At 50.1% G+C, this 19713-nt stretch overlaps 1 protein-coding gene across 1 annotated transcript in view; it reads right to left on the reverse strand.

The window, feature by feature from the left end:
- The window catches only part of KATNB1 (katanin p80 (WD repeat containing) subunit B 1), a 22094-nt gene extending 7546 nt beyond the window's left edge, over positions 1 to 14548 (reverse strand). Inside the window, exons 1-3 of the mRNA XM_006878737.1 lie at positions 14509 to 14548; positions 10848 to 10978; positions 5698 to 5815 (exon numbers count right to left, since the gene is read on the reverse strand). Of these exons, the coding sequence (XP_006878799.1) occupies positions 5698 to 5815; positions 10848 to 10978; positions 14509 to 14548 (289 nt within the window). The remainder of the gene's footprint in view (positions 1 to 5697; positions 5816 to 10847; positions 10979 to 14508) is intronic.
- Positions 14549 to 19713: the final 5165 nt, after the last annotated feature.

Consider the following 19713-nt stretch of genomic DNA (forward strand, 5'->3'; position numbering starts at 1 on the left):
ATGAGGGGAAGCAGAGGGTGTGGGGGGGGAAGCAGAGGGTGTGGGGGGCAAGCAGGAGGGCAGTAGAGGGAGGCTGCTTTGCTAGTGTGTGTTCCAGTGCCAACCACACAGAAAACCAACAGAAAAAGGACACAGACTTAAAAATGGGGAAGAAAAAAAGAAATCAACCAGATTCCAAATACCCTAACACCTAATCTTTCTATTCTGCCCCCCCCCCCTCACCGCACACACGAAACAATAGCCATTTCTGCCATTGCTCAGGCCCCAGGAAGCACTTCTCATTCCCTACAGACAGTACTTCCAGGACTGCCCTAGTGTTCACGAACGAGCGGCCCAGTCAGCAGAGCCAGGGAACCACCACGCTCAACCCCACAGACACGGAACCTCTCTGCAGGCCCAGGGAGAGATGAGTGGATGTGTTCAAGCTGGGGAAGAGGAATCACGGGAGGGCTTTCTGGAGGCGGCACTTGAGGAAGCCGTCAGGCCGTAGAGGATGAGGGGAGAGTGTGATCAGCAAGTGGAAGGCATTTCTGGGGTGGCTTTTGTGCTGACACTTATCCTCTGGGGTACTCCCTTCTCGAAGGATCTTTTGAGGATGACCCTGAAGACAAGTCTGAAGTAGAGGACTGAGAACCTCAGGAAGAAATGATTGGAGACAGAGTGGAGGCCATCCACTGCTGTCCAGGAAGCCCACCACCCAGCCTTTGGGGCAGCGCAGGGAGTAACACGGCCAGGTCAGGGCACCCTGCACTCCTGTCTCAAAGCACTGTCTGGCACCACTCAACAAACGTAAATAGCTTGGCGGAAGCCTGAGGGAAGCTGACTATCAAATTTACTAATAGTAGACCAAATGCTGTATGGGGAAATGAGGAAAGCTTAATACAAGCTGAAGGTCACCTTGTGGCACTGGGGTGTTCCCTAGGAGTCAACATTGTTCTTAGTTTGTGTCAAATAAATCCCTTCCTCTTGAGATTAGCATAAAGAGGAACTTGGCCTTATCTGTAAAAGACTTCACCATTATCCTGTTTTTGTTTTGTACCTCCTTGTGATTTTGTTTACCTTCCTTAAGATTCTAAATAAATACTCAGAGAAGCATGGCTTGGGGCCTTCAGTCATGGGAACTGTTGGCCCCCTGTTTTTCACACTCTCTGTTCTATATCATTCCTGGAAGTCTGTCTCATTATTAATAATTATAAAATCATTTCATTCTTTGGGACCCTCGGTCTGCAACAGAAGCTTACATACAGTAAGTGCAGAATAAATGTGAATAAATGCCTGCTTCAAGTATTCTCACTACTGTTTCTTCTCCTCAAAAGGCCATCCTTCACGTCTCCCTGCCTGGTCCTGAGCGAGGCCTCCTCTCCACTTTAAGCTCTGAGCACACGCTCTGGTTCTCTGCATCCAGCAGCACCCTTACAGAGCCAAGGTCAGGGCCAGGCACAAGAGCAAGAGCTAAGCTGGCAGCTTGAGTCATGATCTGCCTGGCGGACGAAGCGTCTCGTCCACTGCCTCCAACCATCCAATTGTGGTCTGGGCAGCAGGCCCAAGCTGGTGCCCAAGCTGGGACCAAGCCACCTATGCACCTTTGGCAGGGCCTGCCGAGGCACTTGCCCTGTCTGTCAGGTGCCCATCTAATCCTGCTGACCAGCTGTCCCTCCTGGCTCCTGCTGGGCTCTCATGCCTGGACACTCAGCTATGCACTTCTGACTAAGCAGGCTTCGAGACCACAGGGGAGGCGCCGGGCCCCGAGGCGGAGATACGTGCTGAGTCCTGCTCCCGCTCCACGCCTGTCCACCGGCCCACTCACTCGGCATCCAGCAGGGAGGCTTTCCAAAACCTCGCCTGCCCCTGGAAGATGCAGGGCCGCCCTGTGTGGGCTGCTGCCTTCCGGAGGGACAGCGGGCCTGACCGCCCTCGCCCGCTGGCTGCACTGGGAAAAGCAGGCAGGGCTACATTTTTCGCTTGTGACTTTGGCCTAGTTCTTCTGTCCCAGAAAGGCGCTGGGAGGCCTGCTGGTGCGTACATGGTCACAGGCTGCCGTAATTGTAGTGAAGGGGGCTGCTGGGGTCGGCGTGCTCCCTGTGGGGTCCTCCACACCCTCGGCGAGGGGCAGCTTGGTCTCTCATGCCAGGGGCATGGTTTGCCACTCCTGATCATTCTACGGTGGGTGGGGGTGAAGGTGGGCTTGAGGTCTTAGCTCTACAGGCTGAGGCTTTTTAGGGCAAGTTTGTCTTCTGTGAACCCCCAAACTTGGAGACAGCAATGGCCAGTATGAAGGGCACTGTCTGGCCATGTGCTCTTTGCCCTGTTCTATGCCCTCCCCCGGCCTCCATTTGCCCATCTGCCAAATGAGGGGTCCTGACAAGCTGGCTCTGCATCAGAATCACTGAAAGTTTACAGACAGCCACTGTCTGGGCCACTGAGTGTACAGAATCAGGTTCTCTGGGGTGGGGGTGCTGTCGGTAAGGTGCGTCTGTAACAGCAGAGGGAGCTAGAGAAAGGCCGGGTTCCAGGAATTCAAAACCTTTGGTTTTCATTCCTCAAGGAATTCCCCTTATGTGCCTTATGAGAGAGAAAGGCAAGGCTGAGAAGGCCTCAGGCAGAAGCAAGGAATCCTTGGCTTCTCTCTTGTTCCATGTTCTTCAGCCAATGACAGATGCTCCTTCACCACGTTCAAGGCCAGAGGATGCCCAGGAAGATGACCACCTTCGGACCAAGCCTTTCCGCTTTCTCAGTCGTGGCTCCAGCCAGCCTGGGCCCCTCGCGAGCTGCTGAGGTCAAGCACCATCCAGGGACCGGGCTGCTGGACACAGCCTGCAAGCCCCGGCTTGTTGTCAAGGCGGTCTCCACGCTCTTTCTGAAGAGACCACTGTGAGCCCCCGTAAGTCCTTCTGGTAGACCACCTCCGTGAACAGAGAGATGCCGTCCCTGAGCGGGGCACACTCTGACGGATGCCCTCCCCTGCAGCAGAGGGCACACACATGTCAGTAGAGGGCTCAGAGGAATCTCAGGTCTCAGTGGGTGGGGAAGAGCTTTTTCTGGAAAAATCAGCCCAGCACAATCCAAGCCACTGGTTCCTTTCTGGGCTTCAGACAACAGGCTGCCTCCTGTCTGGCCTGCTAGAAGGCCAGGCTACAGACTGCCATAAATCAGAGAGCTGACATGCTTTGTCTGGGCCCACACTTGGCCTTCAGGACATTTTTAAAGAATGGTATCAAGATTTTTAAACTGATATATTCCACATAAACATCCAGAGCTCCAGCTTTGGGTGAAAACCCCACAGAACTGGCAACCTGCACTGGAATCCCATGTGGCTGAAGGCAAGGCAGCCCCTTCCAGAGAAGATGACAATCTGCACTTGGCCTACACCTGAGACAAGGGCTTCCACCTAGAAAGAGCCAAGTGGGTCCCTAGCACAGGATGGGAACCCACACCGAAGTCTGTGATGATGGAATCAGAACACTGGAATCAGTCCCACAGAGGCAGACCAAGAAGGAGGTCTCACTCTAAGAGCCTGCAGTAAGAACAGCTCTGGACCCAGGAAGGCAGTGGAACTATGCCTTCAAAATTCTGGGAGAAAATGATTTCCCTCCTGGAACTGTATCCAACACTTGTCTCTCAGTCTACTGTGATTCCGTAAGCTATTTAAAATACCAGAAGTGTTACTCATGGGGGCAGGTATTAGCAGCTTCCAGACTAAGAGAGATTAGAAGCAAAGGACTAGTGATCTAGTACTGCAAACTAACCAATGAAAAACTTATGGACTGCCACTGAGCACTGTCTCACTCGCTTGTTTTGGACCGATCATCAGGAAGAAGACATCATACTCGATGAGCAGGGGGCCAGCAAGCATGACAGGGTCCCCCAGTAAGATGCACTAGCACAAGAGTCACAACCATGGACAGGCACATCTGGCCACAGTGCCAATGATGCAGGGTTAGGCAACATTCGGTTCCACTGCACGCAAGCTTGCCCTAAGAAGTCAACTCAGTGGCACTGATTTCTTTATCTAGAACATACTTCAAGTATGTTGTTGTTGTTTTTATGTGCCATTGAATCGCTTGCGACTCATAGCGACCCTATGTACAACAGCCCTAAACTCCGCTCTGTCCTGTACCAATCGCATTGTCTCTGACACTCCCATCCCAATTATCCCAGTCACTGAATCAATCCACCTCATAGAGGGTCTTCCCCTCCTGCGCTGTCCCTCCACCCTTCCAAGCATGATGTCCCTCTCCAAGGACTGGTGTCTCCTTACAACATGTCCAAAGTATGTCAGACGAAGCCTCAGAATCCTTGCCTCCAAGGAGCAGCCCGGTTTAACCCTCTCCAGGATGAACCTGTTCGTTTTCTTAGCAGTCCATGGTATACTCAATAGTCTTCTATGGCACCACAGCTCAAAGGCATCAATTCTCCTTCTTCCTCCCTAGTAATTGTCCAACTCTCTGACACATAACAAGTGACTGCAAAGACCACGGTCTGTATCAGATGCACCTTAGTTTTCAGAGAGACACCATTGCTCTTCAGTACTTTGGAGAGGGCTCTGACAGAAGACTTTCCCATCCCAATATGTCTTTTAATTTCCTGGCTGCTGGTACCAAGAGTGGTGACTGTGGATGCTTCAAGTATAAACTTTTTTAAATGATGACAGCAAACTAATTTTACCTAGCACAGTCTCCCAAACTGCCTACCCGACACCTTTCTCTGAAAGCTGTCAAAGAACGTGTCCCATCAAAAAGAGTGTATAAAGCAAGACACAGCAGACAGAATGGGAGAACTCCTCAAGGAGGACATGCAGGGACCTCGGGAGGATGACTGGGCAGCAGGACCACGGGACCACGGGCAGAAGCTCCACAGAGGCACCTTGATCACAGGATGTGATGAGAGAAGCTGACTATGTGGCAGAGAATCTGGGGATGAATTTGTAATAGGGACATAGGAAACACATAGATGGAAAGAAATGGAGTAATTATAACTCCTGGAAGGGAAGTTCTAAAAAGTAGCATAATCAGCTGTTAAGTTCTATGATGCACACAATAGAAACATGGAATACTTTTACATATGTGCTATAAGGGAAGATGGAAGGAGAAAAGTGTGCGAGGGACCTGAGTGCAGTAGATATGAGAGCCCTAAATCAGGAAGGCAATATCTATGTGTCTACATGCACGATCTACGCTTTTAAAAAGGAAAAACCCACGGTTTACCCAGGTCACATAGCAAAGCCGAGGTAATTAGCCAAAGCAACAGAGAAGACTAAGCGAATGGAAGATCTGGGCACTGCTGGCCCAAATTCTCACAACCAAGTCAGCCAGAGCTGTGAGGGGGTTGTCCCAGATAGATCAGCACACCCTTCCTCGGTTCTTAGAGACCCAAACAGCCCCGGTGACTTTGGATTTTGTTCCAAGGTGTGAATCTGCATACACACCCATCCATCATCTACCCATCGATCCACTCAGCCACTCACCTACCCTTCCATACACCCTCCCACCTCCTCATTCCCCTATCTGTCCACCCACCCAGGTATTCATTTAAATACTTCCTCAGTGCCAGACACTCGGGGCAGCAGTGAGCTTCAGGGCTGCTGAGGGGGGCTGGTCAGCGCTCCAAGGAGGAAGCACTCAGCTCAGCCAGGAAAGGGACACACCATCAGACGAGGAGGAACAGAGCATGTGCAGGAAGGCGGGCAAGGAGGCCTACTTTTGGCAGCTTCCAGGTCCCAGACGCGGATGGAGCCTGACTGGGAACCAGCCACAATGAGCTCCTCAGGGGTGTTGAGGCGGACACTCTCCACCGGGGACGTGTGACCCGTCAGGCTCTGTGGAGAGAGGGTGGAAGCGTCAGGGCACCGCCTGGACAGACCAGAAGCTGCCCCAAAGTCTGGGTCCCAGAAAAGGCAGCAGTAAGAAGCAGCTAAAACAGGGACGCTGCGCTCGGAGGGGACACCCCCACTTGTCTGCAGACCAGCTGAATGGCTCCTTACTTCTCAGCTCCCACGGCTACAACGGGCCAGACCCTGGTCAACTGCCAGCTTCTCCCTCCTCCACTGGGGCCCTGGACTCCTGAGAGGGACAGGTCACCAAGATAAGGCTGGGCGACCCAGCCTGACTCCCAGAAACCGTGGTTTCCAGCCTGCACGAAGGGAAAAGAAGGCAGAGCCCACACTGCACCCCTGCAGAGTGCCCGGGTACACCGCCAGGTCGACCTTCAGTGGAACCGAAAGGACCTGGAGGTGACTCTGCTGGAGAATAAGAGGAGAAGAGGCCGGAAGCTGAAAAGGGCTGAGCCAGGTCCGGACCCAGCCTCGTTGAGTGGCAGCGATACTGGACTTGCAGCTTTCCGAAGAGGACATAGGAGCTGATGTCCACAGTGACTGTCACAGCCCACGGAGAGCTGGTCATCCTAACGGCACGGTGGGGACCATGTCAGTGTTTGTTAAGACAACATTACTCATGGGGCCTGCAGGCTGCACCTAGTGTCAAAAATCAAAGGCCAGAAATGCCAATGTCCACCATGGGAGTCCTTCCACGGCTTGTCTCCGTAGCCGACTTTTCAATGCGTGCACGTTGCCTTGGCATTTCCGAAAACAATAACAAAAACACTCTGAACCCTAAAGAAAATAAAGCTAAATAAAATATAGTCGTTCACTGCTTAACACGCACAATCTATCTGTTCTTTGAAACTGGATGCTGCGTGATTTGGATGTTGTGTGAACGCCGCATTACAGCCTTGTCCTGCTTTAAGTATCTCCAACAAACGTCATGCTTTCGTAGTGATCATCCAGCCACATGCTGAGAAGTCATGTGTTAGTTCCTCAAACCATCAGCAATTTCTTCACACGGGAGCGTTCTGCGTCTTTGTTAGCCTGTTGCTCTCAATGGAGCTGAGTCTTTAAAAGCTTGGAGAATCTGACCTTTGATTCTGAGGGCCACCACGGTCCTCCAGTGACACGCCTAAATCCCAAGCAGTAGCATTCACCAATTTTGCACCTCAGGGATGTTTCGCTTCACCCCTCCAAACTAACGTTTCTCCTTTGTCTCACTACTGCGAACATGAGCACTAGCTCTGATCTGTTTCATGGCTTATGTCACAGGAATAGTTTTGAAGAGAAAATTCAAGAGCTGTGCAACACATCCGATTAGATACTGCTACCCAGGAGTCAATGTATACACTGCTATAGGGCACAATTTTTAATAGAAAAATACAGTTGTTGTTGTTGTTAGGTGCCACTGAGTCATAGACGACTCATAGCGACCCTATGATTGAAAGGCCTGAGCACTGTTCATAGTTTCTGGAGGCAAGCCATTTTGGAAGTGGATACCACTCCTGTTTCCAAGCTTGTTTTAATCGGGAAGCTCCACCAAACACTGTCCACCATGGGTAACCATTAGCGCATTTGGCACATCAGTGTCACAGTGTTCAGCATCACAGCAACCACGAGTTACCTCTGTACAGCAATGCACAGACAAGTGCTATACCACCTAGAAGAATGTTTGACAAAAACCAATTTGAACTAGGACTGTGGGCCACAGATTAAAATCACCCACCTTTGGCTTAGTAGCATAACTTTCTGTCCACTAGGCCAATGTAGCTCTATGGTTTTTGGTGGGTTTTTTAAAAAAAATTTTTATTTTATTATTTTGTAGGTGTGTGTATCGTCAAATCAGATCTGACTGGTACAGGAGGAGATTGCTCCTCCTTCTCCAGCAGAGCATCTGGTGGATTTGAACCGTGCACCTATGGGCAATGTAGCTCTATGTTGTCATTGTTATTGTTGTTAGGTGCCATCGAGTCATAGGTGACTCATAGCGACCCTATGAACGAAAGTCCTGAGCAATGTTCATAGTTTCCAGAGGCAAGCCATTTTGGAAGTGGATGCCGCTCCTGCTTCCAGGCTTGTTTTAATTGGGAAGCTCCACTAAACACTGTCCACCATGGGGAACCATTATCACATTTGACACATTAGTGTCACAGTAGAAATACATAGTACAAAAGAAAAAAAAGAAAGAAAGAAAGAAACTAACAGTACATAACTAGTAGGGAGCTCTGGTGGCCTAGTGGTAAGAATCAGTGCCACAATCCCAAAGGCATGCAGTTCAAATTCACCAGCTGCTCTGCAGAACAAAGATAGGCAATCTCCTCCCATGTGATTAACTGCCTCTGAAAACACGTGGAAGGATCAGCTATGAGTCAGTTCCAACAACATAATACCTCAGACATTTATTAGGACTATCATATGCATTCCAGTTTATGCACATACTGTACCTCTACGTGCCTGGAAGGGCAGTCACTTTGTACACAGGAGCTGTCGGATAAATACGTGGAATGGGGAAGCTGTTGCATCTGCTAAGTCCCATTCTCCAATGAGGTTTTCTGAACTCCACCATAACTTGATGGGACCACATATGTAGATGTGGTTGAGGGATACCTGAATAGACATCATGCAGTGCCCGGCTAAGAACAAAATCTCAATCCTGTTCTTACTGGACCCTTGCTGCAAACTCCCAAGGGCAATGAGGTGATCAAGTTCAGGACTATCACCTCCCACCACTCTACCACTGCCTGGATTTGGCCAAGAGTCAGCAGAGTGATCAGAGTGTGTGCTGGCAAAGGTCTGGGGGAAGAGGGCACACTCCCATTCTGCTGTGAGAATGAAGAGGGCATTTGGCAACATTGTTTGGAAAGCCTTTGTTAAAAGTGCACACCCTACATTTAATGCGATGATCACAGAACTGGTCCAAGGTTTAGGGAGATGGAGATGTGGTTTAGGAGAGCCAAAAAACTGGAACCAGCCTCCACGCAGATAACCTGGGTGTGGCTCAAATAGCTATGACTCATCCTGCCAATGGGAAACCACGAAGCCACTTAAAACTGTTGAAAACAATGGTGCTCACGACACTGTCATTTTTAAAAAAGCAGGCTGCAGAGGCGTAAGGAAGTTAGGCATTCTGGAAATACACTTTTAGATACTTGTGTGTATGTGTACGGGTGATTTTAATCTGCGGTCCTCAGGCCTGGTTCTAATTGGTTTTGGTCAAACATTTTTCTAAGTGGTACAGCCCTGGTCTGTCCGTTTGCCATACAGAGGTAACTCGTGGTTGCTGTGATGCTGAACACTGTGACACTGATGTGTCAAATGCGACAATGATTCCCCATGGTGGAAAGTGTTTGGTGGGGCTTCCTAATTAAAACAAGCTTGGAAGCAGGAGTAGCCTCCATTTCTATAATAGCTTGCCTCTGGAAACTCTATGAACCTGAAGAAATGACGAAAGTTATACAAGTGTTCAGGTCTTTCATTCATAGGGTCGCTATGAGTTGTCTACGACTCGACGGCATTAACAACAACATGTGGTTTGTAATGTAAGGAGTCCTGGTGGCACAGTGGTGAAGTACTCAACTGGTAACTCCCTCCAGCTGCTCCGTAGGAGGAAGAAGGGGCAGTCTGCTTCTGTGAAGACCACAGCCTTGGGAACCCCATAGGGCAGGTCTGTAGCACTGCTGCCCATGTGACACACGGCCCTACACGACTGCTGGGCTGCATACACTACTCACCTGTGTGTACATGCACGTGCAAGTTGCTGTTGGGTGCCATCAACCGTGACTTACAGACATCCTATGTACATGGCTCTGAATCCTGTCCTATCCTGAGCCAATCGCACTGTCTCTGACACACCTGTCCCCACTGCCACAGTCACTGTGTCAATCCACCTCATCCAGGGTCTTCCTCTCCTGTGCTGTCCCTCCAGCTTTCCAAGCATCAGTCCTTCTCTAAGGACTGATCCCTCCTGGTAACATGCCCAAAGTATATGAGTCAGAGCTTCAAAAGCCTCACATCCAAGGAGCAACCTGGTTTAACTTTCTATACGGCACGACTGTTTGTTCTCTTGGCAGTCCATGGTATGTTCAAGTGTCTTCTCCAGCACAACCTAAAGGCATCAACTCTTCTTCTGTCATCCTTAGTCACTGTCCAGCTCTCTGATGCGTAGCAAGTGATTTCGAAGACCATGGCCTGGCTCAGGTGCACCTTAGTCTCAAGAATGACATCGGTGCTTTTCAGTACTCTGGAGAGGTCCGTGACAGAGGATTTTCTAAATGCAATTCATCTTTTCATTTACTGATTACTAGTGCCAAGAGCGTTGATTGTGGACCCGAACAAGTGGAAACTATTAACAATCTCAATCTCTGCCATCTATCATGATGATGCCAATTGGCTTGGTGGTGAGAATCTTTGTGCAAGTAGGTATACTGATATCAGGATCTAGAACATATGTCAAAATACCAACTACAGTGGTCTTCAGATAATGGAACTGAAAGTAAACCTTCTGTAATCAAGTCAATCCCAATCCCTGTCAGGTCACTATGAATAATGAATCATGTAGAAAAACTAGGTTTCTTCATTTTTGTGTTTCTGTTTTCTAAATGTCAGGCACTGATTATATTTTCCTTGTATGTTAAGAGGAAGATGCTATTAAAGGAGATTTCAAAGCAGCTCCTTCCAGGTCCACTTGAGTTTCTGTGGCACGAGGTGGAGGATGAAGTGACACTCAACCAACCACAGAAGCAGACAGGCAGGCAGGTGGGTGAACGTGCAGACAGGCGGAGGGCCTGGGACTCAACCACACTTTCTTGTGCACACTCCTCGCTTCCTGCCCACTGCCAGGTGCCCAGATTCTAGGGTAGCCACTGTCTCGGTCACCCTGGTTGTCCTGGGTCTTTCTGGGTGGACCACTGGGCAGGAAGTTGGCCACTGATATCATGCTGCACCCACACTCTGTCTGGGCCCTCGGCCTGCACCGTTCCCCTCCCAGACCCTTGCCCTGCCCCCCCAGCGCCCCGCCTCCATGGCTCACCATGATGCAGTTGGGCTTGTTGATGGACCACAGGTTGACACGGCAGTCATCTCCGCCTGTAGCCAGCAGTCGCCCGGAACCTTTGCCCAGCACCAGCGAGGACACATTGCTGGCATGGGCGACGATCTCCTCTACAAAGGGAAGGGGAGGAGGGGATGCAGTCAGGTCTAGCAGGTCCTCGCCCTGCTCTGCTGCACAGCTCAGGGCTCTGTCTCATTCCCTTCCCTTGACTCCCCCAGGGCCCTTCTCAGGAGCCACAGAGCCTGCTGACAGGGCAGGGGTAGACCTGAGACCAAAACAGCTGTCTGTCAGCTTTGGTCATTTCTTATACTTTGCAATTTCCCCCCACCTCGCCTTTAGGTCTTGCAATTCCCCCTCCCCCAAGTTCTTGCATATCAGCAGGTAACATTATTGACTTAGTGATTTTTCAAATGGTCTTGTTATTTTAACTTGGCTTTCTCTTATGCAATATTGATAAAATAATGTTTGAAGTGTTGTTCATTATACTTTTTCTTTGCAAAATTTTTTAAAAAAATTACAATCTTTCTGCATCCGTGTACCCACTATGTCCTTGTCAGATGCCACGGGGGACAGTACACAAATGCCAGCTCAGGAAGCAAACGGAATCCTTCACTTCAACTCCAGATGAGCCATCAAAAGCTGAGAGTGGACGGGCTTCAGTGCACAGACTCAGACTCCAGATGAGGTCCTGCTGCCGCTGGCTGTGTGAGGCTCAACTACATTCAAGATGCCCAACCTCACTGCATCAGGACCAAGCACCAGCGGGCACCTTAGGAACCTCACCATTTGACCTAAGAGAGCCAGGCCTCTTGACTTCTCATCTCTCTATGGAGCCTTCTATCCGCTAGACACCATAAAGACACTCACTACCTGGTGTCCTGACCACAGATACAGGTCTGTTCAAGAGCCTTTGCTGGGTGACAGAGAGAGCGCCTGTCCCCTGCCCCCCTGGGCATCTGCCCCCAAGCCTCAAGCTTCACCCCCACCAGGACCATGCCAGCACGCACTGCCCTGCCCACAACCTTCCTTGGGGTCAGAGTTGCCTGTACTCCTCACCTCACCCAGGCAGGCTGGCTCCTCAGGGGACCCCTACAGGCATATGCTGCCCCCTCTGAGTCTCGGAACTGCTGTTTCCAGTGCCTGCTGTTCACCTGGAATGTAAGGATTCCCGGGCACTGCTCGAGGCCTGGCACTGGGGAGTGAGAACAAACAGGTGCCTGCCTTCCTGATACAGGTTGACCAGTGAGCGACTCCAGCTCAGACGTCCAGCGTGCAGACCCACACACACTGGGTTGATGGGATCTGGAAGGTGAGCCCTCTGGAAGGGCTCAGGCCGGTTTTCTCCAGGCAGTCTGACCACCAACCTACCCTGACGTGCAGCTCAAAGATGAATCTAGGTACACAGGGCACCGGCCCAAGAGCATCCCATCCAGCCTGGCCTAAAAGAGGCCGCAGCTATGGTGGCCTTGGTGCCTATCTAAATACAATCACTCCTCACACAGGCTCCTAGCGAGCCATGCTGCCCGCTGCACTCTGACCAGGAGCACCGCCTATGCCCACTGACACAATGTTACAACCTGTGCGCCTGCCGGAGTTAGAGAACGCTATCAATTCTGGCCAGAGGCAGCGAGGACCTATGACCCCATGCTGGCCAGCCACCTGCCGATCTTCACCAGACCCTGCCAAGGAGTCAGAGGTCATTTAGATTCAAACAGTTTGCACTGATGAGAATCGCTATGCAGACAGAATCATCAGAAGGTGCCCCGTACGACTGCTCCTGTTACCTCCCACTTAGAACAACGTGAGTGGGTTGGCCTCGGGCTGAAGCCCACAGACATGGAACCCTGCAGGCCTCACCTGCTTCATGTGGCTCTGTGGACTACTGTGTTCTAGCCACTGACCTCCTTCCAGTGCACTGAGCTCACTGCCTCAGGGCCTTTGCCCATGCTGTTGTGGAAGCCTCTCTTACCCACCAGCAACTGCTTAATGATTCAAGGCACATGTTTCTGTTCAGAAAGCATTATGGATGGATAGAGATATCCCATTCCTGCCTGTCACTCTCTCCAGGGTCTGAGCACCAGTGCAAAAGGGGCCTTGTCCAATTGGCTCCCCACCCAATGCCTGGCTCTGTGCTCAGGAAAGATTGCAGTAGTGATGGGATGCAGACATAATCCCAACAAATGCAAGGCCAGCAATCCAAAGCATTCTCTCCCTGGGTGCCAATAACAGGCTTGTTGCAGAACTTGGGGCTTTAGGGGACAATGTGAAAATGTCCCCAACCTCTCATTTTAGAAGTGAGGACACTTAGAGACAGCAAAGGGCTTCATCAGAAGCTCACGGTTAGAAAGCAGTGGACTGGACCCCTGTCCCATGTCCTGCTTGCCTTTCCTTTTTCTCTAAACGGCCCAAGGACAGCTCACGGCAGGCCCAGTGCCCACAGAGCTGACAATGTACAAAACAGCTGTTATACAAGTATGGTCTGAGGATCTCAGGGCCCTTCCAGGGCTCCAGGGAGGACTAACGTATCATCACAATCCTTCTAAGATGCCATGGGCCTATTGCACCCACATCCTCTCACAAAGACACTGTGGTTTTCCAGAGGACAGACTGTGATGATGTCCTCACGGCAGGTCCCCTGTGCATTCTTCTGTTTCTAAATCTCTCCATCCTAATCTCTAACGCTAAGTCATAAGAGACAGAATCCACATACAGGTTACATGACAAGTCCCAAGGGTCCAAGTTCTTTGCGTGAGGGAGTCCACCATGTAATTTAAGGGTATAAAGGGTCTCAAGATCAGAATCTGAAAGCCACTAATGCAGAGGAAAGGAGTTCTGGTGGCTCGACAATCAAGCACATGGCTGGTGGTTCAAGCCCACCTAGGAATCCCAAGGGAGACCTGCCGATTTGCTCCTGTAAAGATCACATCCGCTGCCCCCATGTCCATCCTGACTCACAGCAACCCGACAGGACAGAGAGGAGCTGTCCCAGAAGGTAAGGAGCGGCCCCGGAGGGTATCCACCGCTGTAACATTTACAGAAGCAGAACACAAACCCCGCTCCTGCAAAACGGCTGATAGGTTTGAACCAGGAACCTTTCCTTAGTCAAAAAACAATCAGACAGCACTTAAAAACAATAGTACAGAGGAGCAATAGGGTTGCGTGGTGCTCAGGCTGGATCACAGACCAGGGTCCATCAGCCTCCCTCTGCCTACTCCGGACAGTCTGGTGGTTCAGATAATCACCGAAGCCATCTCTGACAGCGGAAACTCAATTTATGAGACATCTAAAAATCCCCAAGAATAGCTGTTGGGAATCTCCACTCCAGTGTATCTGTCAGTCTCACTGGAAACCTTTTGGTCCCTGAAAAAAACAATTATACTAATAAAGGATCTTACAAGTGCAAGTCCTTGTGAAAGTGCTGTAAATTCACTGTCTCTGGGTAGGTAATTCTAGGATTTAGGCAGCTGTGACTGCCTTATTTTACAGATGAGGAAACTGAGCTCAGAGAGGTTACATCATGTGCCAACGTCTTCTAACTACAAGTCCCATGCTCATGATCCTGGTGCAGTGGGTTCCAGCGGCCCAGAAACAAACATCTCACAGAGTAAATGGGTCAAATAAATAAGAAGGAACCACTCACGCAATTTCCAGGCGGTCTTGGTGACTACAGGGGTGGCCATCTTTCAGCTGGCTGGCTCCTGGAGCCCCACACACCAGGTAGAAGATGCTTTCCTCTGTGGAGTGGGGGTGGATCCCCCCCAGATCCACCAATCAAGTTGGTAGGGAGTTTCCACACATCCAGGCAGAAAAAAATCCTTGTCTGCTGGACCCACACTCCTTTGCGGTTTTAAACCATCAAAAGTAGCAGCCTGTGCACGCCTGTCGGGATCTGGGGTCATGGGACGTTGTGTCAGACTTAGGCCATCTCAGCTCAACACAACACTGGAAAACAAATGGGTGGTGCCTTGTTAGGAAGGATGACGTGGGAGCTCAAGAGATCCTGTGGTTGCAGAAATGCAGCTGAAAAATCACCAAGACCACGTGAAAGGGACCAAGACCCATCAAAGCCAGATGCTTGCTGCAAACGGGGCTTCCAAGCATGGAGAGATGCAACTAGGTGACCCGGGACATTGGGAAAACAGAAGGTTCTCCCTCTGATAATGGGAGGAAGCTCTGCTTCAGGACGCCGCCTGACATGCAGCTGCAGCAGTGAGGCTCGGAAAATCACGTGTCTGCTTTCAGATGGATCTAGGAGTCACTGTTCTGCCTGACTGATGGGAAGCGGGTAGGACCAAGAGGATACGCTTTAAAGGGGCCGATAGAGGTGGCCCAGAGACTGGGCACTGAGGTCCTCCTCTTTGCGAAGGACCTCAAAGAGACCCCTAAGAGTTCAAGTTCCTTATAATCAGCGGCATGAAGACCGACTCCAGCTCCCTGTATTCCCCAAGGGCAGTGTTAGGTCTCCGGACACCGGCATGACTCCCTAGCGATGTAAGGCCACCTCTTTCCCAGCAATCCTCTCCCACTCCATCCCGTTCTCCCGGGCCCCTCTGCTCGGCCTCTCGGTTCACTTCCCTTTCTTCCTGCCACCTATGTGACATCTGGTCTCCGGACTCCCTAACCTGGACCCTGCCTCTCCAGGTCCCTTCACGCCTCTTCCCCATTCATTCAGTCTCCTGCTTCTAGTATTCATTACGGAGCCTCCGGCAGACCCTCAGATCTGCTTCCGGCCTCCCTAGACACTCCCGCAGCCCCGCACCAGTCCTGCCTGTCTGGAGGCTGGGATGGGCCTCTCGGCCTCGCCAGGGCCACCCCACGCAGCTTTCGGGACATGGGCTTCCAGCCTCTCGCGGCCCCGAGACCTCTCTGCCAAAGGTCAGCTCGGTGTGGCCCCGCCTAGCTTGGCCCGGCACAGGACTCTTCTAGACCGCCCCTCCTAGACCCCTCGCCCATATTACCTGCAGCTGCGGCTCTGGAGTCCAAGGATCCTCTCCCAGCGCGACCCTTACTTGCCTCCATCCCCGGTTCTGATTGGCCGCTGCTTGACAACCGACCCTCACAACAAAACCTCCGGCCCAGAGGCCGCGCCCATTTCACTCTCTGCACCAATTAGCCGCCAAGGACGCACCGCCTTCTCCTAGAGCTGGCCAATAGAAGCAGGCGCTTCTGCCGCTTTCCCAGAGTGCCCGCCCTCCATCGCTGAATCGGACTAATCACGATGAAGAACCGTTCAAGATCCGCCCCTCGGTTGTAATGCACCAATGGGGGCTTCCATTTCCTTGGTCCCGCCTCCTCCCCAAGCTTTCCCTTCCCTCCTCCTTTCGGTCTCTTCGAACCCAGTTTGCGTTTGAAAAATCTGTGCGACGTCCTCCAATGGCGCCTGCACCAATTACTTTAGCAACCGTCTCGCTAAGCCAATCAACGTTCGGATTATTGGAGGAAAGAAGCCAATTCCTAGACGGCCAATGGAAAGGGGATCTGGGGTAGTGGCCTGGGACCTACCATATTGAAGTGCGATGAAATAGGGAGGTGGCCTGAGTCAGCATTTACTTCGATTTACGCTTCTTCCCTTTACCTCCAGCAGTGCTGTAGTAATGTGAGGACTCTGCTTCCCATCTCTGATCCGAATTCCAGCTTGAATTTCCCACCGGAGTCCTGGAGAGGTCCAGATGCAGGCGCCGAGCCCAGGAGTGACAGCCTACGACCTGGGCGAATGGAGGTGTGGGCAAGTGCAGGTGGGGCTGCTCCCCAAAGGGGAACCACAAGCGAGGAATCCGAGGAAGGCTACCATTACCTGTGACTCCGTAGGTGCAGGGAGTGTCGGGACTGCATTGGGACCAGCGTGGCCCAGCTTGCCAGTGCCCACGTGCCAGGCAGGCTCCAAGACTGAAAGGTGGTGGTCCAGCTGTTCCTGGACAAAGTGCCCTTTCCGCCAGGCGCTGCTTCTGCCGAACACACCGAAACCAAGGTGGAAAATCCCTGTGCGTTTTATTAGCAGATCTGGAAGGCATTGAGAGATCTCTTCCTCCATTCAGTTGGAGTTCTTACAGACCAGACCCTTTCTGTATGTCAGTCTGCTTAACATATGATTACCTTCTTTAATAGTTCCGTGTTGAATTATGAGAGAGAAAACAAAGAGCCTATAGGCGATATCATGGTAGATGGGAGAACGGATAGAAATTGTCAGTGATTTATTTTTGCTTAGATCTGCAGTCCACACCCTTGGCACCAGCATTCAAGAAATCAAAAGACAGTGTCATAAACACCCATGTTTATCACAGCATTGTTCACAGTAGCAAAGAGAAACAGATCAGGTGTCCATCCACAATTGAATGGCTGGAGAAACTGTCGTATGTTCATTCACATAGGGGAATACTACACATCATTGAAAAATAATAAGCTCCAAAACGTGGATGAGTCTGTAAGATGTTAGGCGGAGGGGAGCTCTGGTGGCCTAGTGGTAAGGAGCTGCAACTACAATCCCAGAGGCGCACGGTTCGAATCCACCAGATGCTCTGCCGGGGAAGGAGGGACAATCTCCTCCTGTACCAGTCAGATCTGATTTGACGGTACACACAAATAATAAAATAAAAATTTAAAAGAAAAAAAAAAGATGTTAGGCTGAGCAAAATATCTCAATCACAAAGGGTCAAAAACTGCATAGGGCTATTATTGCAATAATAGAGTCAAGATGGGGAAAGAATGGATAGATAATGAACGCTGCACTGCAACAGGTGAAAAGAAGAACATTCTCAGAGGAATGGATTAGAAACCATGTGTATGACAAGAGGGGAATTGGAAGGGAAGAAAGTCTGTACAAATGAATTAAGTATTATAAGAAAGAAAAGACGGTGGCCTAGTGGTAAGGAGCTGCAACTACAATCCCAGAGGCGCACGGTTCGAATCCACCAGATGCTCTGCCAGGGAAGGAGGGACAATCTCCTCCTGTACCAGTCAGATCTGATTTGACGGTACACTCACACAAAAATAATAAAATAAAATTAAAAAAAAGACACTGCATTGGAAAAACTGCTTTTAGGAACCTCTCAAAATTCTAAGGAGCAGTAACACCAGTTTGAAGATTAAGGTGCACCTGATGCAGGCGATTTTCAATCACTTGCTATTGGTCTAAGAGCTGGACAATAAATAAAGATAACAGAAGGTTCAGATATGTTATTCCTAGGGTTGTTAAGAATTGTACTGACGGCACATAATGAACAGTAGTTCAGTGGTTTTCCTGTTTGGGAGTGGAACTTAATCCCATTGAGTCAGTGTCTCACATCCTGCGCCTTTCCTCAAACCATGACACTGATGTAATTGAAAGTATTTGCTGTTATGTGCCATCAAGTTGCCTTCAACTCAGTAACTCTGAAGCCTGCCCTATGTGAGCCAACCTCACTGTTTCTGACACACCCACCCATCATTATCCTCGATTAAAAGAGCATATTGTAGTAAGTGCTGTTGTATCAATTCTGACTCATAGCCACTCAGTGAACAGTGGATCTGATCATGTGCCATCCTCATCATCTCTGACATAACTTGAGCCCAGCTATATGTCACTGTGTCAATTTGTCTCACTGAGGGAATTGGGAATACCTCTCTTTTGTTGACCCTCCACCTTTTTAAACATGATCTCATTTTTCCAGGACCAGCCCCTCCTAACAACCTGACCAAGGTCTGTGAGAAGTTCCACTATCCTTGCCTCCACGGAACACCCTGGTTTCACCTTTCTAAGTCATGCTTGTTCATCCTTTTGGCACTCCATGGCATATTCAGCACTCTTCAATAGCACAAAACATCAAACAAAGCCCTTTCAATTCTTCCCATTCTTGATTGGACCTTAGCAGCACACTGTCTGTCAGTTGCAGCCTCTCCCACTTGTTCCAGTTCTATCCTCAAAGCAGCGATTAGCTGGGAGGTGGTGTAATGGCTTTCACAACTGCACAGGACAATTAGTAATTTCCATGTTTAGGGACACACCACAGCAGGCATTTACAAAGAGGGATGTTGTTAGGTGCCATCGAGTCTCATCCTTGAGCCCACTGCTGTGGTCACTGTGTCAGTCAATCTTGTTGAAGGTTGACCCTCCACCTTTCCAAGCATGATGTCCCTTTCTAAAGAAAGGCACCTCCCAAACACATACCCAAAGTACATGAGACCATCCTTATCTCTGGAGAGCACTCTGCTTGCACTCCTCTCAAGACTGACTTGGGGTTTTTGACAGTCCATGAGATACTAAGTACTCTTCTCCAACTCCATGGCTCAGAGGCATCACTTTCCTCATCCTTATTCATAGTTCCACTCTCTGACTCAAAAGACCGTGGCCTGAATCATGTTAGTCTGACATCATTGCCCTTTTGTACTTTGGAGAGGTCCTTGACAGTAGACTTTCCCAAGGCCCATCTTTTTATTTGATTGCTGGTGCCAAGGGATCAAGGATTGTGGATCCAAGTAAGATGAAATTGTTGACAATTTCAATCTTTATCTATCATGATGTCGTCTGTTGGTTCATGAGGATTTATGTGTTTTTGATGTTGGTAAGTAATCCGTATTGAAGGCTGTAGGGTTTGATCTGCTGTGGAAAGTGCTTCTTTACCTTCTTTACTCTTCTTTACCTTCTGCAACCAAGAGTATGTCATCTGTGTAACACGGGTTCTATTGATGAGTCTTCTAATACTGATACCACATTCTTCATGTAGTCCAGCTTCCTGAGTGATTTGCTCAGCGTACAGATTGAATAGGTGTGGGGAAAGGATACAGCTCTGATGCATACCTTTCCTGATTTTAAAACATGCCGTATTCCCTTGTTGTGTTAAAGCAACTACTTCTTGGCCTATGTATAGGT

The sequence above is a fragment of the Elephantulus edwardii genome, unplaced genomic scaffold (genome assembly GCF_000299155.1).
Source record: "Elephantulus edwardii isolate Elephantulus edwardi_28Jun2011 unplaced genomic scaffold, EleEdw1.0 scaffold00001, whole genome shotgun sequence".
Lineage (NCBI taxonomy): Eukaryota > Metazoa > Chordata > Mammalia > Macroscelidea > Macroscelididae > Elephantulus > Elephantulus edwardii.